Source organism: Rhododendron vialii, chromosome 8a, assembly GCF_030253575.1.
Source record: "Rhododendron vialii isolate Sample 1 chromosome 8a, ASM3025357v1".
Taxonomy (NCBI): Eukaryota; Viridiplantae; Streptophyta; class Magnoliopsida; order Ericales; family Ericaceae; genus Rhododendron; species Rhododendron vialii.
In genome coordinates, this window is record NC_080564.1 from 29863404 (window position 1) to 29879954 (window position 16551).

The 16551-nt window shown below is 40.5% G+C and overlaps 2 protein-coding genes across 7 annotated transcripts; one reads left to right on the plus strand and one right to left on the minus strand.

Annotated features, from left to right (window-relative positions):
• Positions 1-645: 645 nt before the first annotated feature.
• LOC131335154 (uncharacterized) lies at positions 646-3005 on the minus strand. Its single transcript, XM_058370396.1, has 2 exons — positions 2623-3005; positions 646-741 (listed from the first exon to the last, which is right to left on the minus strand). The coding sequence occupies exons 1-2, from the start codon at positions 2900-2902 to the stop codon at positions 707-709; spliced, it is 315 nt and encodes a 104-aa protein (XP_058226379.1). The 5' UTR covers positions 2903-3005; the 3' UTR covers positions 646-706.
• Positions 3006-8252: 5247 nt separating this feature from the next.
• LOC131335153 (protein NLP3-like) lies at positions 8253-15160 on the plus strand. Of its 6 annotated transcripts, XR_009202439.1 has the most exons (9): positions 8253-8660; positions 10144-10191; positions 10305-10864; positions 10939-11158; positions 11361-11434; positions 11674-11902; positions 11983-12147; positions 12283-14446; positions 14619-15159. XR_009202439.1 is itself a non-coding variant. In XM_058370395.1 (7 exons), the coding sequence occupies exons 2-7, from the start codon at positions 10778-10780 to the stop codon at positions 12723-12725; spliced, it is 1218 nt and encodes a 405-aa protein (XP_058226378.1). In that variant the 5' UTR covers positions 8253-8660; positions 10144-10777; the 3' UTR covers positions 12726-14595. The 6 variants fall into 6 exon arrangements, 1 of the variants encoding a protein (XP_058226378.1); XR_009202441.1 differs by having other exon boundaries at positions 10144-10864; positions 11677-11902; positions 14619-15160; XR_009202438.1 differs by having other exon boundaries at positions 10144-10864.
• The last annotated feature ends 1391 nt before the right edge of the window (positions 15161-16551 follow it).

Below are 16551 nucleotides of genomic sequence, written 5' to 3' on the forward strand. Positions count from 1 at the left end.
AGACTTGAATTAAACTAGAGACTAAGATAGATCGGGAGAAAATAAACAACTTTAATTAAGGCAACAATAACAAAAATTAACAACTAAGGGCAGAAAATTAAAATATAAGTGCTGGAAAAATGAAGAACAGCAAGAACAATTCAAAATGCAAATTGAATCTAATTCTAGATCTAAAATTAGGTAAGCAAATCTAAGTCTACTTGTTTGTACAAAATAATGACAAAGGCTTTTATACTCCGAAGGTCCGCGCCTGGAATATTCCCAAGATGCTCAGAAAATCCGCTCTTAAGCCCCTCGGCATCGATGGCAACGGCCTTAGAATGCTCTACTATGGGGTTCGGCATCGATGGAAGATGATTTGTCCCATCGCTGCCGAAGTGGTTAAGGGGTATTTGCCACTAAGGGGCTCGGCATCGATGGGATGTAAAAGTTTACATCGCTGCCGAGGCCAATAGTGGGTCATTGCCTTGGCCGCCTTCCTCTTGCTCGGGCAAATCTGCTTCTTGCTCGGGCAATGATGGGTTCTGCTCGGGCAACTCTGCCTCTGCCTTGGCCATCGGGTTTCTGCTCGGGCAAATGAGTTCCTGCCTTGGCAACTTCAACTTCTGCTCTGGCCATCGGGCTTCTGCTCGGGCATATCTGCTTCGGCTCGGGCGATGACAGGTTCCGCCTTGGCAAGTCAACTTCTGCTCGGGCAAAACCTTGTCTAGTGCAACGAAAGCTCCCTTTTTGGCGATTTACCTACAAAATAGGACTAGACACTATACGAGCAAACAACGTTAATAATAACTAATAAGTAACTAAATTTAACTAAAACTAAATACTAGCGCACCCTGCATTACATTCTCGGGTGCTTATCACGCCCCCCAACTTAAGGTTTGCTAGTCCCTAGCGAACGAAATGCAGAAAATTAAAACATAAGCACTATGCAATCCTTCCGAGTTCACAACTTAGAACATGCTCAATTCTGTAACCTAGCAAGAGTTCAACAATCCGGCTTTTTATTTCATTTCTACAACTCACATTTTCAGCATGCAATTAAACAGGCTAAGTATCAAGCAAGTCCAAGAGCAAGTCAAAATGGTCTGTGTCCTCGAACAATGGGAGGATACGGGACACAGAACATGCGAATTCAGACTAAACCATATCCACCGAATCAGTGCTCAACAACAGGCATTAGCGAACAAGAATTACTATGCCTCAAACAACTAAAGCACTTTTATTCAACAGAATTGAAAACTAGCAGATGATATTTGGATAACGAAAGGAAAGCATGCCATTAACTAGTTATGCAACTATCAGACAGTCAATCAAAATGGAATTCAAGCGCACAAAAGATCAACTAAGGACTTTTTAAGCTTGTAATGACCTTGGTTACAAAGAACAGGTTAGCAAAAATGGGCGACGGTCTATTACTAGCTTGGTTAACTACCCGAGTGACCGCCGCCAACATATGAAATGAACCAAGTCAAGGCCGAACCGGCCAAACCAACTACTAACTAATAATGTGCAAAGTTATACTACGAAATGAAAATGAAACAAAACAAAACAAAAGGATAGGATAGTTGGCATGTCAACCAACCAAGACCCCGACCAAGTAAGGGGAATTTCTAAAGCCACCGACTCTCTATCAAATCATCACCATGACACCACCTCATCCTCCTGTTAGCAAGTCATCTACTCAGTCAGCCAACTCCTCACTCTCATATCCTGCAAAGTCATCACTCATTTCCCCCTCATCAACTGGCTCGGGGACATACTTCACCCCATGCTGCTGCTCTAAAATCGAAGTCTGCCAGGCTATCTCTCTCCTTTGTGCTTCCTGTTCCCTCATCATCTTTCTCCTTTCAGCCTTCTCCTTTCTTTGAGAGTTGATAATTGAAACCCCTTGACAAAATAGCTTCTTGAGCCAAGACCCTTGTTTCTCCTTTCTTGAGGGCATTGTGGTCAAATAATCCCCCTTTCTCGCTTGCTTACCCTTTGCAGTGTAAATCTGGGATGAGCTCTTCACCTCAAATGTGTCATCTATAGGCCCCGGAGAAAGTTCTTCCAATTGCTCATAGGCTGCCCCCCTAACTCCTTTGCTCTTGCACAAGCTAGTAATCATACATGGAAATGGCATATTGGCAGTAATCAAAGTATTGGTCCTAAAATCACGCAGCTGAGTAAATATGAACATGGCCCAGTCAACTATCAAATCATTAGCTGTAAAAGCAAACAAAATTTCTCCACTTTTCCTGGTTGGCCTACTCTCTGAACCTCGGGGATAAAGATTGTAATGTATCACTTTGTTCAGGAATCTAGAGCTGCCTTTGAAATTTCCGGGCACATGGGGCAATGAAGCCAAAGCGGGATCATAATACAACGTCTCATTTACTACTTGCAAATCAATCAATTCATCCTTTCTAGGGTAATTTACAGATTCAGGAGGAGGCCTTTGAATTTTCAAATATGCAGCAATATCATCAGGAGTAATCACAATATCTATTCCCCCTACTTTCGAAAAAATTCTAACAGCCGGGTCACTTTCCCAATCACCCTCAGGAATAATCATAAACTTATAAAACTCGATAACGGCATTCTTATTATAACCAAGTAACGGCTCAGTCCAGAAATTCAAACCTTTCCTCATGACGTACCGAAGCCCCATGTGATCATCGGACAATGCCGTAGCATCCACTTGCCTCTCATTTTTGAACTTTCTGCCCACAAAACTATCCTCCCACACTCTCCTCTTATCCGCTGCAATTTGACCCGGAGTCCGTCTCCTCCGCTTACTCCTTGATCCCGAAGCCTCCGCGGGCTGAATTTCTTCCTCACTCTCAGCCATAAAATCATCCTCCTCCTCAATTTCAGGTTGAGAAGAGGGAGCACGGTGCGCGGTTTGTTTGACTCTTGGCATTGTAGGTTGAAAAAGGTTAGGGTTTTATTTTTTAATTTTCGGATTTTTTTGGTGGGATTTTTCTAGGGTTTTGATTTTTGGTGAGAAAATGGAATATAAGGTAGATTTTGTGGTGGGGGGTGAAAATATGGGTGGAAACTAGGATGAAAAGAAAGATTTTTGTGGAAAATTAGGAAAAATTCGGATTTACAAAGGGAAAATTGGGTTTACCTTGTGTTTGGCTTGGAAACCTGAGATTGATGAAGAAAACTTGTGTTTTGTTGAATGAGATGGAGGATTTGGGGATTTTCTGTGGAAATATGGGGGATTTAGTGGGTGGTTGAAGGTTTGGGGCTAGGTTTTTTGGGATTTTTGGAGAAACAGAGAGAGATGGCAGTCGGTTCAGAAGTTTGGAAAAGGATTTGACTGAGTTTCTGTCGAGCAGGGCTCTGTTCTGTGGCTGGAAGTACCTCGGCATCGATGTAAAACCTGAGATCCCATCGATGGCGATGGCAATAAGGGGCTGATGAGCTATGCTGCTCGGCAGCGATGTAAGACGATTGATTCCATCGATGCCGAAGGCAATAAGGGCCCAGAAGACTAACACACTCGGCAGCGATGTAATGGGATTTAACCCATCGATGCCGATGCCAATAGGATTCTGTTTTTCTTCAATTTGAGCCCCTGAACTTCCAAAACTTTCCATAGCATCCCCCAAAACACCTTTTAAACAATGAACACTCAACCAAACAACCCTCCGAACAACCGGTCGCTTAGGCTAAGCAAAGAATGGGAGAAAAACAGGATGCAAAATAGGACAAGGTGACTCATATGTGGTATAATCATGCAAAGAATGCCTCGTATCCTTTCCTAAGTGCGCTTTGGATTCCAAAATGATTGAAAATCGACATTTAAACACAATTAGGCATGGACATGCGATTATTCACCTAACTACAAGCTTTTTATTGAGAAGATGGGGATATGGGCCAAAACTTGCTCACAAACTTGCTCAACACTTAAACCATTCAATTGTCAACTAAGCATGCAAGTTAAGAAGCACAAAATTCTTGGGATTGCTACGAATTCTTGCTAACTAACAACGATTGAGCATGCAACAAGTCTTGAACAAAACTAAAAACTCTGACAAAAGGAAGAATTTGCAAGTAAAAACCTTTTATTTATTTTTAAAATTTTCAATTTTCTATTGTTTTTTTGAATTTTTCAAATTTTCAAATGTTTTTGAATTTTCAAAATTTTTGCAAAAATTAAACAAAAATCAACCAAATAGCACATAAGCTAACCCCTCCCCCCAACTTAAAGCGATGCTATGCCCTCATAGCATTAAGAACAAGAGTGAAGAAAGGAAGAGTGCGCGAATGTACCGTCCAAGGGAAATGTCAACCCCTAAATACCTCGACCAAGTAGGAGGATTTTATGCCAATGTTTTGCTCCAGCCAGATTAGATGCTTCCAGGGTTCACTCCTTCGGTTCTACCAACTCGGAACCATAGCTAGTCACACAGGGCCATATCCAAAGCTTTATCGGACTAACAACCGTGGCTCGTAGCCACACCCATGCTTAGGGCTCCTGAACGCCTCACTCACTCCGGCTTTAGGCCCAAACTACCAAGGCTGGTGTGGTAGCAAATAAACCCTGCAGAAGACTTAATAGGACGGCTTTCCACAAAACAAATGACATTAGAACCACCGGCCCGTGTTATCCGGCTTCAAACCAAACCAAAATTAAAAGACAGAACATAAAGAAATTGCAAAGAACAAATTAGACATGCAAAACAAAATGAAATGCGATGCACCACCCGATCATCACGCGATCACACGAGTCATACTTTTCTTCCCATCTCTTACCGTTAGGGTAAGCAATGGGTGGCTATACTAGACCGTCGAAAATTTGTTATGCTAGCGCCCGTAATAAAATCTATCGCTTGACCTCGCCAAACAATGAAGTCCAGCGTCCCCTAAGATCAAAACCAAGCAAGATGCAATACAACCTAGCGTGCACTCTAGGCAATATCAAACCTCACTCACAGACCTAAGTTGCCTCCGATTAGGGGCAATCGCGGAGAGCATGGATCATTAACGATAAACTATTACCAAGAAGAACTAATAAAAGCCCTTTTTTCACTAACACATTGGTGAAATCTTTTGCATGTGAGGTATCTCCAAGATTTTATTAGATGCAAACACAGAACAAAAACAAACAAAACATAACAAACAAAGCATGCATACTAAACTAAAAGAGAAACAAGGCAAGAAAGAAAGAAAAAGAGTGTTCAGCCACACGAGAACTACGAACATTTAGCATGCCATTAATAACTATTAGAAGAAACAGAGCACTCCAAGCTACACACTTTGCCAAAAATTGAACTCGACCATGCCACAAGATAAGGTACTTTGAGTAAAGCAATTGCCGAATTCGTTTTAAAAACTTAAGTTCCACCAAGTGCATAGCCCAAACAAAATCAATTTTCAATTTGTTGACCAAATCTACAATATAAGGATGATAAACCACAAGAAAATTGTCAACACCAAGAAAATCAATTGGTTCTATGATTGGTAACTTCTCAAGAATAGGCTCACATGCATCTTGCTTTTCTAACAAAGAGTGTGAAAAATCTACCTCGCCATCCATTTCTTTAGCGGTGAGAAGATCAAGGCACGGAGGATCCAAAAGGATAACTTTAAGTGTGAGGCATTTCTCCCCCGGATCATCACAAAGAGGGGAATCCACAAGAGAACTTTGGACCTCAGGTTCATCAATGGACTCATCACTCCATGCAGACTTTGAGGAGCTGTCACAATCTAAACTAATAGTTTCAACCAAGATATGCGGCTTAATTTCCTCTTTCATGGCATCCGAGTTAGAATCTTCAAAATTTTCATACAACTCAGAAAATTGGAGCTTTTGGGCTAATTTATCAAGGTAATCCCAACCATCTTCAGCGTTTTTATCTAAGAATTCATCATTGGACATAAAATCAACTTGACATGTTTTAGGATTTAAACCATGGCAAAAGATAGCCAAAAGACTGCCAAGCTCACAATTAAAACTTGACCAAGAGAATACAGAACATTTAAATCGCTCCCAATATTGCGAAAAAGACTCATTTTCTTGTTGATAGAAATGGGATAGTTCTTGTAAAAGCATATGAGTCTCATATGAGGGAGTGAAAGTTTTGAAAAATTGTTCTGTAATCTCTTGCCATGTCGATCCTGGACTCAAAGAATAAAACCAATCTTGAGCACTATCACGCAAAGACGCTGGGAATACTTGTAAAATAGCCCTTTCATTGTTAGCAAAAATTTTCTCAAGATCATCAACATGCGAAAATGGATTTTCTGAGGCCAAGCCATAAAATATAGGAATTGATACTGAACAATCAAATTGTTTTGCATACCCTCCATAGCACCTTGCAAAATAGGCCATAGTACCCCTTGCTACTTGAAGTAAACAGGCATACACAAAACAAATGCTACTACTAATTATCTACCAGACTAGAGGGGCTATCCCGCCACCTCAACTCAGCAAATAGAATATGCGAGGGGTTATGCCACCACCTCGGCTAAGCAATGCAATCAAATTTAAACTAACTAACTAAATTAATTACGCTAAACTAACTAAGAACAAACTCGATATTTAGCCTGGCTTCGTTACACCTCAAGTTTAGATGAACTAGGTTAGAGGTATCCACCAAACTAAATACGAACTACTAACACATAAACTACTAAATTACTACTACTAGACGAAAGCGGGATACTTACAGTGGTTTGTCGAACCTCCAAGAAAGCCATAATAAGAAATCCCCGGCAACGGCGCCAAAAATGCTTCGTTCGCTCCGATGATAATAATAATGCGGAATAATACCCCAAGCGTAGGGCTTAACACGTCGGTTGAAGCATAATAAACCGGAAATCCGGGATCGTACCCAAGGGAAATATTATATGGCTTGGTCGGATTTGTAGATGCAAGTAAGGGCTTTCGGCCTTTAGACGGCCAACTTTGTTTTACTTTGAAAGGTGGAAATAAAAGGGCTAAATTAAAGCGAATTAACTAGGGAAAAGATAGGCTAGGTCTAGGAATTATTAACACCCAAGACTCGAGCTAAACTACACTCTTCACCCAATTACACAATTTAAGATACTTGATTAAAGTTCTCAAGTCGGAAAATCGAATGATTTGAGAACCAAGCTAGCTCTAGAATTCATTTGACAAATACCTCGTGCGAAAGAGCTCTAAGCATCTTATGTGGTGGGTAGTCGACGCTCCCACCTACACAAGATCAAAGAGGTTAACACCTCGGTGATTTATCAAACAAACCCGAACCCCACATCAATTTTCAAATCAAAGTTTGAAGCTTTATTGGGTGTAAAATGCAATTTTCGCCCGGACCATGAGATGCTAATCATCCCATGACCTAACCCTTGAAACTACTCACCCATATCTAGAGAGATAGGAGCAAGCAAAAATCTAGCTACCATAATGAAATAACAAGACTTGAATTAAACTAGAGACTAAGATAGATCGGGAGAAAATAAACAACTTTAATTAAGGCAACAATAACAAAAATTAACAACTAAGGGCAGAAAATTAAAATATAAGTGCTGGAAAAATGAAGAACAGCAAGAACAATTCAAAATGCAAATTGAATCTAATTCTAGATCTAAAATTAGGTAAGCAAATCTAAGTCTACTTGTTTGTACAAAATAATGACAAAGGCTTTTATACTCCGAAGGTCCGCGCCTGGAATATTCCCAAGATGCTCAGAAAATCCGCTCTTAAGCCCCTCGGCATCGATGGCAACGGCCTTAGAATGCTCTACTATGGGGTTCGGCATCGATGGAAGATGATTTGTCCCATCGCTGCCGAAGTGGTTAAGGGGTATTTGCCACTAAGGGGCTCGGCATCGATGGGATGTAAAAGTTTACATCGCTGCCGAGGCCAATAGTGGGTCATTGCCTTGGCCGCCTTCCTCTTGCTCGGGCAAATCTGCTTCTTGCTCGGGCAATGATGGGTTCTGCTCGGGCAACTCTGCCTCTGCCTTGGCCATCGGGTTTCTGCTCGGGCAAATGAGTTCCTGCCTTGGCAACTTCAACTTCTGCTCTGGCCATCGGGCTTCTGCTCGGGCATATCTGCTTCGGCTCGGGCGATGACAGGTTCCGCCTTGGCAAGTCAACTTCTGCTCGGGCAAAACCTTGTCTAGTGCAACGAAAGCTCCCTTTTTGGCGATTTACCTACAAAATAGGACTAGACACTATACGAGCAAACAACGTTAATAATAACTAATAAGTAACTAAATTTAACTAAAACTAAATACTAGCGCACCCTGCATTACATTCTCGGGTGCTTATCAGCGGCCACAACAATTGAGGGGCGGACTTTGCTTACAACTCAAAACCAACCTTAAGCTCTTGGTAAAACAGGGAGGTCAACATGGGGGCTTTGTGAGTATAGGATTCAATCTATGGAGTATAAATTTTATGGGGACATTGGAGAGAGTGGAGAAGAAGAACTTTGGCTTCCTGGCCGTGTGTTCCTGCATAAATTGCCCGAATCTGCCCCTGATGTGCAGTATTACTCTCTGAAAGAGTATCCACAATGTGATGATGCTTCTCGTTGCCAAGTTAAAGCATCCTGGGCTTTGCCGGTGTTCGAACATTCCAGCCAAATCTGTGTTGGTGTACTTGAGCTAGTCTCTACCATCGATGCCATTAAAGGTTGGTATGACAAATCTTTCCTTCGCAACCTGCATGATGTTTTTCAGGTTGGTCACTAACTAGCATTTTCGATGTCTTACTAACATAAGAAGACAATATGTAAATGTGGCATAGTCCAGCATTTTTGTGTAGCCAGAAAACTCAAGAGACACGGTAATCATATGCAATCATGAAACTCTACGAAATATGTTGAACTATTTATGTTAACTTCTTTCACACATTGTCAACTGCCATCACTTTCAACTGTGGAGAACTTCTTTGATCTAGAAACTTGACTGCAATCGGTTGCGCTCATTTATCTTTTATTCCAGCAAAACAAGTAGTTCCTGAATATAAAATATTGAGTACAAGTGTACAACTAAACTTGAGTCTTGCATTCTTATGAATATAAAGTAGGGAAATGGACAGAGATGAAATCCATAAACCAATAGGGAAGCCTTCCGGGTTACAAGGTTAACCAATCAGTTAGTGTAGATATTGCAAGTAGCCTTGATGGAACTATAGATATATCACGATACAGTCTCTAACTTACATTCTATTTAATTGTTTTGCAACCTATTATGAATTGCACTCAAATAAAGAATGTGAGAATTGATTTAATACATAGAATCTTGTCCAAACAAATATGTTGGCATTTCTTTTAGTTCATGATCATATCATGGTATCAAATATCAAATAGACGAGAAGTTCGCAAGGTGTTGGGCTGACAGATTGGTAGGCTTAGTCCTGTTTGTAGCGATATTGCAACTGCCAGTTTGCCATTCTCAGCTTCAATACTGCCTAAATGTTGTATGCAGTGGCTTCCACACACACAAAAAAGAACTTCTTATGCAGTAGATAAACTGGCTTTAAAATGGGAAAAAAGAATGAATGTATACAGGCAACGAATTCTTTGTCACAAATCTGTAGCGGTCTTGTTAACTTGGGCAATTTGTCAAAGATCTGGCGGCAAAAACAATTTAAGAGACAAGAGACCTTAGCAATGGCATTTCTGCATAGGTACGGGTATTCCTTGAGGCAAAAATCTATACTACTATAGCTGTACAGACCTGGTATCTATTTGGATATAGGGTTTCTTCACTTTGCTTTACTCTGATCCTGCAGTTCAAAATGAAGTGATATATTTGGATTTGACCAGAACTTTTTGTTGAATACCTTGTTATATGCTTTATTGATCTCCATGAATTTCAGTTTTTTCCACTTAACCTTCTTTTTCCCTCTGTCATAATGTGGTTCATTGTGCTGATGTTGCAATTATTTCCACTCATCCTACTTTGTTCAAGTTATTTCCACTTAACCTTCTTTTTCCCTTTGTTCAAGAAGCAATAGCATTTGCCTCTTACTTACTCTACAGCAACTTGTGGGAACTCCCAAAGAAAAGTGTCCATGATACTTCTTGCATTGTGCGGTTATCATGTCATTCTTAAATTTTCCACTGTTATGGATTTTCTGATATGCTTCCTCTATTGACAAGATTTTATGTATTTCAATGTTATTGATTCCTCAGTTTATCCTTCCATTCCCCTGCAGGAGCTAGGTCTGCAATCTATTGACTGCTGCAAACACTATCAAATGAAAGTAAGTAGCAACTTATAATGGAATGTGTAATCTACTATTTTAATTTCTTATGTCCAGATTGTAAGGAACAAGTTCTCACATGTACTTTTTACACGGTAATAATTGCAAATCAGTATAAGGATGAGGATAAAGATGTTACATCTGCCTTTGATGAACTCGCGTTGGTACTGGAATCGTTGTATAAAGTACATAAGTTACCTTTGGCTTTGGCTTGGGTCCCGTGCAGTGCTTGCGACGCTTTGTTGCTAGGCCAACTCTCATCCAAGGGTGCAGAATATCTTGGGGCTTTCGAGGCCAACTATAACCACCTCATTGATTTCTTGGTGGCCAGTACTGGATGTCACCTTCGAAATGGGCAGGTTGTTGAGAGGGTACTTTCATCTCCTAACATGTTATACTGCTTGGACATAACACAATTCAGCATAGCAGAGTACCCTTTGGCACCATTTGCACGACAGTGCAAATTAAGTGGTTGGTTCACCATATGCTTGCATAGCAGTTACACCGGGGACGATGTATCTTTTTGCCTGTGAGCAGCAAAGACAATGAGAACACACTGACCACAGTGCGCACAATATTGGGTACCATGAAGTCAAATTCCAAAACTTTAAACTTGCTTCTGGAAAAGAACTGGGGGAAGTATTATCCATTGAAGTTCTTTATTTTCAGAATGGTGAGAAACTTCAATATGTTCAAGCGATCCAAGCTAGTCTTGAGCTCTTAAAGAATGGAGGAATGACATTACAGCTTGGTCATCTTGATCAGCCATTGTTAGATGCGATAAATGATGGAAGGGATGATATTAGGACAAAAGAGGGTGGACCTGTTGCTACTAGTTCAAAAGGCGGCACAACAAAGATACAAGAAGGGAAACAAAAAAAATCTGGAGTTAGATTTGACATTTCTTTAGACGACGTCCTACGGTTTTCAGCATTGAGCCGTACCAATGCTGCAAGGGAACTCAAAGGTAATAGTACACTCGCTAAGATTAGATAATAGTTTTGCTTGTTGTCTTGATTGTTATTTTCAATGAGATAATCCCTCTAATAGATAAATTGTTGAGCTTTTGCCAGTAGAAAACAGAAAGTCTTTTTTTTTTTTGGTAACTAATTTTTCTGTGTGGTAACTAACAGAAAGTAGTATGTTTTATTTGAATTTCTCTGTTGCAGTCAGCGTATCAACATTGAAGCGTGTTTGTAGGAAATGGGGTATCCAACGGTGGCCTCCTCACGACACAAACAAGGTTAGGACGCTTTTTGAAATTGGATGACATAATGAATTGAAATTTGATATCTGTAATGCTCCAAGTTTTATGTCTTCTGCAAGACTCAGTAGTTATCACAATCTTGACTTCTTCTTGTTGAAGGATATTTTGAATATTTCTATAACAAATACTTCCTTTTGTAAACTGCGATATAAAAAGTAAATCCATCGGAGGTCAAATTTACTTATTTATTCTACTTGATTCCAAATTGGCAAAAGGAGGCATATGCCATAGCGTTACCAAATGTTGAAGATATTGTGCACCTTGATTCACCCGAAGAACCGTCATTGATGGAATTTGATGATGCAATAAATGGAGCACAGGATCTCAGGGAAGATGATAGCCGGCCATTTATTACTCATTTGGAGAAAGAAAGTCTACCTACTTTTAAGGATCTCCAACAACATTTTGACTGTAAAAGTGGAGATGCTGCAAAGAGTCATGGTGGTAAGATTCTTCACTTAAAAGTAAGGGTTGCTTGCCATTTGGATCTTGTTTGTGGACTTTCTAAATTCTTGCTCACGCAGTTAGTGCAGAACGAAACAACTTGGATGTAACTTGTTCAAAAGGAGCCACCATCAAAACTCAAGAAAGGGGACTGGGAAAAGCTGGAGTTAGAATTGAAATTCCTCTAGAGGATATCCTTCAATATTCTAATAAGAGACTTGATTTTGCTTCAAGCGAACTCAAAGGTAAGAGTATACTCTCAAAAGGTTAAAACATAGTGTTGCTTGAGGCCCTGATTCTTGCTTTCATATAGCAGTCTTCGTATAGATTCCAGTAGAGGGCGTAAAGAAGTTTCTCTGATGCGAATTTTCCTGTTGCAGTTAGTGTATCTACTTTGAAGCGAATATGTAGGAATTACGGCATCGAGAGGTGGCCACCTCGCAACATAAAAAGGGTCTGTCACTTTCAGCCCTCGCCTGTTGAGAACCAGGGACAAACCCCACCGCCTTCAAATCTAACCTCACCTAGTGTTGCTCACAAAACGCAAGCATTCCAAGATGAGGATATGGTGACGACTAAGGCGAAATATGAAAATAATACGTTTAAGTTCCAGCTGTCTTTGTCGTCTAGACTATTAGAGTTGCAGCAAGAATTGGCTAAAAGGCTCAACCTGGACGCTGGTACTTACTATGTCAAGTATAAAGATGAGGAGGATGATTTGATTGCAATAGCTTGCGATGAGGACTTGCAATCTTGTTTACACATTTCTAGATCTTTAGGCAACACTTCGACGGTGGTACTGCTTGAGCTAAAGGATGCATGAGCAATCTACCAATATCTATGTCTCTGTTCAGAATGCCGGCTGTCGTTTCCAGGGAAATAGAGAGGATTCAAAGCATATTTTTATGGGGAGGTTCTGACAAGCAAAGAGGATGCATTTAGTGAGTTGGGAAAAAGTGTCTATGAGCATGGAAAAAGGAGGTCTTGGTATCGGAAATTGTCTGAGATGAATGACTCCTTGCTAATTAAGTGGTGGTGGAGATTCCCCTCTGAGAAAGATGCTTTGAGGAGAAGTTGTTTGTGAAAGTAGTAGAGGTTCAATGATTTGGAAGGATGTCTCTCAAATGCAGGTCAGGGGTCCAGTCATCTACAATAAGTTCGTATCAAATGCCTTCATCAGGGTTGGAAACGGCAGAGGGATAGCATTCTGGAACGACGTGTGGTTTGAGGGTGTGGCTTTAAGAAGCAGATTTCCAAGGTTATTCAATGCGGTTGTTGATAAAGAGGAGAAGCTATTTTCTGTAATTCAAAGAAGAAGGTCTCAGGGCTTTTGTTCTTTTCAGTTCAGAAGAAATCTATTTGACTGGGAGGTGGAGGATTTACATAACCTTCATGTGCTTCTACTTGTTGTCCTGGATGGTGAGGTAGATAGAATTGATAGTGTTGTGGAGGGCCTCTGCTAGTGGCCAGTTCTCTATCAAGTCTATGAATAATTTGGTGGAGGAGAATTGGGAGGGACTCAATTTGCCTGCGTAGAAAAGTTGGTGCAATCTTGCTCCGCCTAGGATTCAATGTTTTTGTTGGTGGGCATGTCAAGGAAGGATAAAATCCAAAGCACTATTTTTGAGAAGAGGTTTGATTGGATGCTCTTTGTCTATTTTGTGGACTGCATGTGGAATTTGCAGATCACCTGCTTGTGCAATGCTCTCTTCCGTGGGAATTGTGGTCTAAATGTATGAAGTGGTGGGGTCTGGCTTGAGATTCTCCTGAATCAGTTGCGGGCTTAATGGAGTGGTGTGGTTGCAGTTTCAAGAAGAAGTGCAAAACCATCCATAGGATGTGGGAGGTCACTCCCTCTGCAGTATTGTGGTCCATATGGAGAGCCAGGACTGCTTTGGCGTTTGAGAATTGTGTGCCCAATTGGGAGGTTTGGGACTCAATTAAGCTTAAGGTGGCCAAATGGATTGCATCAAATGTTGGTGCTTTTTCTTATTCTATCAATGACATCTTACACAATTTGGGGAGTATTTCTGAGGGCTCTCTGAGGAGGCTCCTGTAGTTTGGGGGTTAGTCTCTAATTGCTGCTGTTGGTCCCATCATGCATCTATTTCTGCTGCTGCCTTTGCATTTTGGTTCACATTCCCTTTGGTTGATTCTGCTTCTGCACTCTTGGGAGGATCCAGGACTGTTTGAGCCTTCTACATCTGATGCTTCTGTGTCTTTGCCCTCATTATATATATAATGTTTATATTTTGCTTCTTGTCAATGCTTTTGGGGATGTTTCGATCAGTTTTGCTGCTGCTACTCTCAAGTAAGTTTGCCCTGACGTTGTGATGCTTCAGTGTTCCATTTTCAATTGGCTCAAGATTGAGTGCTATGTTTTTGCTGCCATTATGGTGATTTCAGGGTCCTATCTTGCTAGGCTATATTGATGCTACTGTGGTGGTTTTACTTTCCCTTGGTTCTCAGTTTGGGGTATCTCCTTGATCTGTTTTTCGTCCCATGGTTGGCACCTTGCCAACCCTTTGTTTTTCGCCTTTTCTGGTGAGTCGGCTTTTGTGTTGGGCTCTTTTTGGCTTTCTCTCCCTTTGATCTCCTTGTACTTCTTGTTGAGATTAATTAATCTTTTGGCTGTTTCAAAAGTGTAAGTTTACCTTTACTGTAATTTTGGTGGTGACCGGATGCATATTCTATCCCTTTCTCCTTGTTGTTGCAGTGCTTAAAGGGATTTTGCAGTGCTTATTGGATTCCTGAAGTTGGAATATTACTATGTGAAAAGCAAAGCATCAAATGATCTACGTTCGATTGTTGACGCAAATGTTGATGGAGCGGGGATATAATCAAAGATGCGAAGGCAGCTGCTATGTGTCACCGCACCAATTCGCCAACAATGTTGGAAATGGCCGCGTTTTTTCCCCCCTTTTGCAGTCCCTGTTCGAGATTACCTGTTCAGTAGCTTAACAACCTGGGGTGTTTCTGGACATTCAAAAGTGAATTCTGTTATCAGTGATGGAATGATACCACACACTGATACCGCACAAGAATGTAAGAGAATTTTGCACATAAGAATGTGAAAAACTTTGCACTGTAATGCACGGAAAGAAATGCTCACTTATAATAAGAGCATAACTGCCATGATTCGTGTATATCAGGACTCTCAATGAAGTTTGGGTAGTTTTTGCGTTACGGCCGTATTCAGTTTTCTTACAAGTTACCCTAAGGTTGGAATGTGCCATGTGAACCAAGTGGGAGAATGTAAGCCACGTCTCCTAACGGAGACACAAGTGGCCCACATGGACATTTCGTTTTGTAAAGTTATTTACACAGTAATTATTTACTTTTGAGTCCAAATTAAATGGGTAACTTATTTGAGAAACTACCCACTAAGGAAGTGGTTTCATGGGTGTTCTAACTTCTTTGATGGCGGGAAGTTAAAAGGCGATCGGCCCGGAATCTGAAGTCTATCTCTATAAATAAGGTCCGTGATACTTCATCGAATACAAATAGTTAAGTTTTTGATAGAGTTAAACTTGAAACCCTTCTTCCTTCTATCTCTCCGTATCGTTTTTTTTTTTTTTTTTTCGCGAGGGTGATCGTTCTTCGAGTTTCGAGGCTTAATCAACATGGCTGGAGGTATCATTCAGCTGCAACAATCTCGTTTCTCCCATTCCGACGCTCGTATTTGGATCTCTCTCGATACAGTACTGTACTTGAGGATCCCTTTGTCATGTAGAACTTACAAAAGCAGTGATAAGATCCAGAATCAAGGAGAAGAAGAAAAATAAAATGAAGAATGAAGAAGAATGAAAATGTTCTGGTTCTTAATACGCTTATTATATATCGAACTGATTTTAGCATGCCTCCATCGACTCTACAACACGAGTAGTTTTTGGGTGGTCAATGTGGTACTCGAGCGCGCATCTAAGACGTCCAAATGTATTTTGGATAGTCTAGATCCGAACACTTTCTCTCCCACTCAACCGACCACTCTCTCAAATACATACTCGCGTACCACGTGGACTATTCCTTATTTGCACCCAAAAACTTCTCCTGCAACACATTGCAATCAACATGACAGGGCTCACATGGATGGAAATTTTGTCACATTGTCCTTCATGTTGGATCTCTATCGATCCTCGTGTCTTTGTTTTAATAGTACTACTTGGTGTAATTATTCAGTGCTGCTCTCGGAACATGGTCACATGCTGCTTTGAAATACTTCAACACCACAAGAAAATACTTTTTTCTTTTTATAATGATTAATAATGGAGTAGGGTGCACATTCCTCAGGTCGGACAGACAAGTTAGACTTATCACTTATATTACATAGTAACGGAATTTATATATGCATACCAAAGTCTCTGACTAATAAACAGGTTTCACTCCACATTTTAAAGCATGATCCTATCAAAATTTACTTTTTTCAAGCCCGTCTAGTTAACTCATTTATTTTCGAAACTCGTTAGTTTTGACAGATTTCTCATATAAAATTCTTAAATCTAAATAAACTTCGTATAGTGTAACTTTTGGTGAATAGTAAAAAATACTACTACTACGACAAGCATTTATACATATTTTTATATCTCAAAGTTTAGTTTGCTAGAATCGTACAAATAAAACACGCATCAACTGACACATAAAAATGGCTT

Coding starts and splice junctions, on each gene's coding strand:
- LOC131335154 (XM_058370396.1), bottom strand. CDS start 2,902: ATGCCAAGAGTCAAACAAACCGCGCACCGTGCTCCCTCTTCTCAACCT. Junction 742..2,622: donor TCGGTACGTCATGAGGAAAG/GTTTGAATTTCT, acceptor CCTATTTTGTAG/GTAAATCGCCAAAAAGGGAG.
- LOC131335153 (XM_058370395.1), top strand. CDS start 10,778: ATGAAGTCAAATTCCAAAACTTTAAACTTGCTTCTGGAAAAGAACTGG. Junction 10,865..10,938: donor AGTTCTTTATTTTCAGAATG/GTGAGAAACTTC, acceptor ATGACATTACAG/CTTGGTCATCTTGATCAGCC. Junction 11,903..11,982: donor TGCTGCAAAGAGTCATGGTG/GTAAGATTCTTC, acceptor TTGCTCACGCAG/TTAGTGCAGAACGAAACAAC.